Source organism: Cyprinodon variegatus, unplaced genomic scaffold, assembly GCF_000732505.1.
Source record: "Cyprinodon variegatus isolate N-32 unplaced genomic scaffold, C_variegatus-1.0 Scaffold1236, whole genome shotgun sequence".
Lineage (NCBI taxonomy): Eukaryota > Metazoa > Chordata > Actinopteri > Cyprinodontiformes > Cyprinodontidae > Cyprinodon > Cyprinodon variegatus.
The window spans coordinates 72,954-79,528 of record NW_015151689.1 but is presented as its reverse complement, the minus strand read 5'-3'; the positions used below and the strand labels follow the sequence as shown (position 1 = coordinate 79,528).

General features: G+C 42.3%; 1 protein-coding gene across 1 annotated transcript in view; it reads left to right on the top strand.

Moving 5' to 3' along the window:
- Positions 1-6,575, top strand: part of spag1 (sperm associated antigen 1) — a 27,637-nt gene that overhangs the window by 9,015 nt on the left and 12,047 nt on the right. The window contains exons 9-11 of the mRNA XM_015401596.1: positions 987-1,484; positions 5,632-5,731; positions 6,074-6,226. Of these exons, the coding sequence (XP_015257082.1) occupies positions 987-1,484; positions 5,632-5,731; positions 6,074-6,226 (751 nt within the window). The remainder of the gene's footprint in view (positions 1-986; positions 1,485-5,631; positions 5,732-6,073; positions 6,227-6,575) is intronic.

Genomic DNA, 6,575 nt, shown 5'->3' with positions numbered 1-6,575 from the left:
AAATAATCTGTCCTTTAATAAAGTTATAGTAAAACCTCACAAGACAATATTTTCACAATCCAAAACCTATTTTCTTTTAATTTGTACATAGATACAGCTATGTTTTTTTGCATTAACATGATATTATTTTGAGACGATAATTTTAAATTTAAGGTTTTGTAAGGTTTCTGCGTGAGTATACGGGGTTTACACACTTATTTTTCAATCAGCATTGCGTATACCCACTTCTAAATCCCCAGTGATCAGCGCTATGCTCCACCTCCACTCCGCCCCTTGATTTTTGTTTTTAAATCTAAGTTCAAATATGAAAAAAGATGTCAATAATTCACGTCTAAAATGTTTTATTTAAATAAATGTTTAAAAAATAACTGAAACACCATGTTTGCCTCATCTGTATTTTATATCCATGCAGGCTGCCTGTGTGATCAGTAATAACAACAAACTGCTCCTATGTTAATTTTACTAACTGTTACCAATCAGCTGTTCAAAGAACAAAAGAAACTCCTGACTTGCTAAGAGAGAGAACAGGTGTGATAGATGTGGACTCAGGAATAAGGAACAGTTCACTCAGAATCCATCATTGTCTCTCAGTATTCTGTGGGCCAGCCTGAACACATTAAGCACAGGTTTGCATTCAGACCTGCTAGCTGTGAAACTGTTTATGGAGCTTGCTGGATATTTTCAGGAGGCTTAACAGTAAATCTTGTACATCAGCACCACATCGGCAGCTCCTAAAAACTTCAAGCCAATTTGTCAGAGAGTCTCTGTGGGCTCTAAAAATGGGGCAACATAAGTGCGACAGAGGAAATTCCTCTTGTCCCTCAAGTTTTTTTGTTTTTTTTTAAGATATGTTCATGTGAGTAATTCCCTCCCCCATTAAGAGCTTTCGTAATTGACTGCACAGGGTTAGTGTTTCCTGGAACTCCCTGTTTGAAGTGTGCTGTGTTTCAACCCTTCCCCCTCAGCTCTGACGTAACCACTGACTCTTTCCTGTGGGTTTCTCTCTCTCTCTCTCTTCCTTCTAGCCTGTCCGGTTCAACCCAGCCAGCCTGTGGGAGGGGAGGAGAGCTCAGCTGCTCCTGCTGAAAGGGGAGACATGGGAAACGCTCAAAAAAAGCCCCACAGCAGAGGGGACGGGGGTCCACACAGCGAGTCCAGCAACTCGCACCACGGGCACTGGAAGGGCAAAGGGGCGACCTCTGAGAAGTACAAAGTTCCAGAGGAATCAAAGGAGAAGGTGGCCAATGGATCAAGCAAGAGGGGCTCGACAGCTTCGGCGCAAGGTGATAAGAAGAGCAGCAGCAGTAAGGCGGCTACAGGTGGGAAAAAGGCAGAGGAAACTGTCAATCTGGACGCCCCGTGCGGAGCCCTGCCACCACACCTCTCCCGGCTAAAGAACGAAGGAAACCTGCTGTTTAAAAATGGACAGTTTGCCGACGCATTAGAGAAATACTCACAAGCCATTCAGGGCTACGCCGATTCAGGTGAGTCCTCACTGTCGACACGTCCTGCTGTGATAAGATCTAAGGTGGCAGGTAAGTGTGTGAGAAGTTAACTTCAGGGATCTGCTGGAATAGAAGTGTCACAAATGTGTTATAAACATGTAGGAACAAGAAATGGATGAGTCAGAATCAAACCGCCTCTTGTCTCCTCATTAGCCGAAGACTTTTCTCTGTGTTTTAATCACCAGTGAGACTTTGGTGACCACTTTGGCTGAAAATCAAAGGTTAGAAGGTGTCAGCCATTACTGCTGGTGCTTCTCTTTGATTTCCCATCATCTGAATGAAAATATTTAATAAAAAAAAATGCATAAGTCTCCCTTTGTCAGAGGGAAATGCTGTGGAGTGTCAGCTCCTGCAGTGGCTGCAGCAGCTATGGCTATTTCAGGAACAGCCAGTACATTTATCTGGTGGTGCGTTTAATGACTGTATGCCCTGAGCACTGCGTCACTGTTCTGTCTGTTTCAGCCTGGGCTAAGCCTCTCAGCTTTGGTCCGTCCAGGTCACATGACCACTAACCACTCACTGTGAACCTGGATCTGTCGCACTGCTGCTGTCATTTTTTACAGGAAGTGAGAGGCTGGATGGCAGAGAGCTCGTCCGCCACTGGAGGCATGCGGAGTTGATCTGGTTCAGAGTGGAAGCGCTTCTACACTTCATATGAGTGTATACAGACATACACGTCTCATAATGCATGCAGGCTCTCTACTGCTGCAGTTACAGAAAGCATTTGCTGAGACATCATCATAGCTGCTGCGTTGCGTCGTTATCCCTAATCTGATTTGATTTGAAGAGCTGGTATGCTAAGCTGCTCTGCTGGTATTTAGTGCAACAGAGGAATGATGCTTCGTCTACAACAGGCAGGCTTACTTCATAAGTCAGCCGCTGTGATGAAATGTTAACAAAAAAGAGATAAGAAAGAGGAAACATAAAAAATATTGGCTGCTAAGAGAAGCTGCTGCATTTTGAGAAGAGAAACTCTTATTTTTAACAAGAATTTTTTTGGATCATTTGGTGGATGCTAGTAAAAGATGTTAATGTTTAACGTGTGCATTTGAATTGTTTTTCCTTTTTATTGTTTTTTCCTTGGTTATGACCTTTATGGATGCTGGTAAAGATTCTCAGTCATCCAGGTCATAGTCATTCCAAAAAAGTTAAAAAACAATCCGTTGGACTTTGTTTCCAAGGTTGAAGACGTTTCCTTTTCCATCCAGGAAGCGTTTTCAATTCAAAATGTCAGAAATAGCGTTGAGTTTGAGGCTTTATACAGTAGCCCAACAAAGCCTTGTTTTTGTTTAGAAAACATACAAATTAAAACAGATGAAGGTGTCCGCCCCTTTGGAATGGGGGTCGTTTGGCTTCTTTTGTGAGCTTGTAATGCTCCATACCTGTCTAAGTCTCTGAAAGGGGGGTCGTTAAAGGGATTTGTTGAATAGGCGATTTCTTTTCTTCCCCAGTAAAGGTGCTGGGGCTGATGAAGGAATTAACTCGATTGCTGCATTGTAGGTTTTTGACAGCTGGAATCCACCCCCTCCGTTTAAAGTTGTTTTTTCTTTCTTAACATAGATGGCCTCCTTCATGTCCCTCTCAAACCACCTTATTTTCTTTGTCCAAAATGTGAACATTCTGGTCCTCAAAAGAATGTTCTTTGTCCATAAGCTGGACACCGTCTCATCCCGAGAAGGTCGTTCTTCTGTGTTGGGCCATGCGTCTGTGGAGAGGTTGTTTGGTTTCTCCAATATAAAGATCAGAGCATTCCTCACTGCATTGAACTGCATACACCTCTCCGTTTTTTAGGATGCACTAGTCTCTGTTAAAGGGTCTTGTTTGGTTTGAAATGTACTGGGATGTTGTGTTTGGAGAAAAGACTCCAGCAACATATGGGAATGACCTCAATGGATTTTTTTAAAGCAGGAATAGGTGCAGAAGTTATGTTTCCTTTAAAGTTTAAAACACACAAACTCAGATACACTGGGTTAAAGTACTTTAGATGGTTTTGGAGAAACCAAAAAAAGTTTTTGAGGCAATAACAGAGTCTGGAATCTGGCTTTTCACCACTGGTTGGTTTCAAGGCAAAAAAACAGAATTTCCGGTCTGTTTTTTCCACAAAACTGGTCCTCCTCTGTCTTCTGGTTCTCCCTCTGATGAAAGGAAAGCGCTCAGGTTTGTGAGACGCAGAACAAAAAAATCTTTCAGCTAAACTGAAATATGCCGCCGGCTACAATAGATAAAAGTATATTTAGAGGAGTCGCAGTGAAGATAAAGATCACTTCACCTCAGGGGCAATAAACTCCAGTCCTGCTACATTTAGACGTTTATCTAAATGTAGCAAACCTGATTCAGGAGACTGCGGTTCAGCATAAGCCTGTAGATCAGCCATCCATGGGAATCAGGAGGAGAATGCCTCATGCCAGTATGGTGGCATCATGCTGAGGGCCTGAGGTGACAAAACATGGAATAATGAAACAGAGCAGCACTTTCAGATTATGCAAACACCTCAGTGACATGTTGGTTAAAACTTCTGAATGATTTAACAAGTCAAACATCCCAAACACTTAAAACCAGTTTAACCTGAAAATGTTCAAGTGAATTGTATCTTAGCAGCTCTCTAAAGGATGTTTGACCAAACATTAGGGAGTCGTATGTGTATTAGTGACCCTGCATCTATAAATCTGTTGGTGCAGCTTTAGTATCAAACAAAATAACACATTACATTAGAAAATGATCTGAAAATAAGTGCATTTGTCTTTAATTTGAGCAGATTAATAAGATGATCTGCAAATGGAATGAGTTGTGTTGCCATAAAATAAGATCATTTAGTTTTAGTTTTTCTCATTCTAAACATCAATCATCTTAAAGGTATAGCCGAAGATTTTCTTTTTCCAGGGGGATCATCTAAATAAGTGGTCCTCCTAACTGTCAATCATTCTTTTGATATGTTTACTTAAGGCCGTCCTATGTGCTCGTCCCCATTTTCACCCACCAGCGGTGAGTCTGACATAAGCCGGGCTGACACTGTACGATTTTTTTTTGCCGTTTTCGGGCCGACTTTCCAGTCGGTCGAGAATTTTTCAATCGGGCCAACTTTCAGCGTGATCGTCCGTCATGTAGAGTATAGGGGGTAACGAGGAGCAATCAGCCTCTCACAACCACCTCCCGATCACGAATTGTGAAGTTGGGAGAAAATCAAACTTCAGTCGGCCATCGTAAGCCATGTTTGCTCAGCCTTGCCTTTGTCCAAATACGTTGTCGCCTTTTTTTTCTATTTAGGGCTTTCAGCTCAAAATTGCGCAAATTACCAAGGCAGCGTGTTTCGTTCTAGTGAGCTTCATATTCCTTTCCTACTCATTTGGCTTCTGGACAGATGAGTCCGAGTAGCGCCATCTCACTGCGGAGCTGAGTCTGACGTGGTTTTTAGATGTACAGTGTGAGCAGGTAGATTGCATCAGAGCATCGTGCTGCACAGTGTGAGAACATGCATTTGGAAACCCTGTGGTTTTGTCGTACAGTAGCTGCGTGCAACGATTGAAAAAATCCCACAGTGTATGCCCGGCTATAGTGGAAAAATCTTTTGGAAAGTAAGCCTGAATGAGCGATGCAAACAGCAACTCTTAAACATCTTGCACAAGAAGAAATGGTTCATGCACGCTCTCGCACACGTTTAATAGGCCTTCCCTCTCAGGAGCGGGTACAGGGTTGTGCATGTGCATTTTTTTTTTAAGTGGAGAGGGCGGGTCTTTTCAAAAAAAAAAAAAATCCTCCACAATACCTTTAATTAATCTGTAAATTGTTTCAAATAACTTCTCAAAACAAGGGGAAAAAACACAAAAAAAACAGACACACACAAAAAAAACTGACTCACTTATATTTAATTTTTTACGAGGATGGACACCTAAAAATTGAGATATAAACACAAACTAAAACAGTTTTTTTCGAACTCATCCGTGAAAACTTGCTCTTGTTATCTTTAGACCCACAAAGTTCTCCAGCTGGTATGAAAGTCTCTACAGTATTTTCTTTCCTGTGCCATAAACTGCCTAATAGCGTTAGAAGACGGTGCAGTGATTAGTGGCGCATGCAAACCTTTTTAAGCTGCTGTCATTCCACCTTTAAATGGTCTCTCTCCACACAGGTATCGACAGTCCTCAGGATCTGTGCATTCTGTATTCCAACAGAGCAGCATGCTACCTGAAAGATGGCAACAGCCAAGACTGCATACAGGACTGCACGAGGTGAGAAAGGAGCGAGAACGGCTAATCCAACATGATGGGAGAGAAGCTACAGTAGCTGATCCCAGTCATTAAAGGAAGGCGTGCTGAGATGTGCTCTGAGGGATGAAAATAACCTCCCATTTACAAGCCCTAAAACACTTACATGCTTACATAGAGGACTGGATTACAGAGAAGAGGCCAGGTTTAGAGATCTATACTGATATGTAATGTATTAAGTAACACAGATAGCGAGGGATCATGAAGTGACCCTCATCCGGATACATAAACACAAGCTCTACCTCTTGCGTTTGTTGCAGAGGCCTCAGACTTGATCCTTTGTGCTTTTCTATTTATACTAACCAGAGCCCTGGAGCTGCAGCCATTCTCCCTCAAGCCCCTCCTGCGGCGGGCCATGGCTTATGAGTCGCTGGAGCGGTACAGAAAGGCCTACGTGGATTACAAGACCGTCCTGCAGATAGACATCAGTGTGCAGGCGGCACACGACAGCATCAACAGGTAGTCTGTCAGCGCGGCTGAGATGAACACAAAGACTCATTTACTCCTTTATCTGCACTACCTCTAATGTTTGAACCTTTACATTTCCAGAGGCTGACTTAAAAGGATAAACACACCCAAGTTTATTGAGTCTCGCAGAGATTTATTTTTATCTTGGGGGCTAATTGTGGCTGATAAAGTACATGTGCTTTAGTTTTATGCAATACATACAGTTGTACTTCCATTTTAAGTTAGAGGAAGTTGACACCACTTGCTCAAAATCACCCAAACACTCAAAGATAGAGTCATTTATGTTTTGTATTTAAAAAGTAGCATCAAATGATTTATGAAGGTCTGATCAAACATGGTG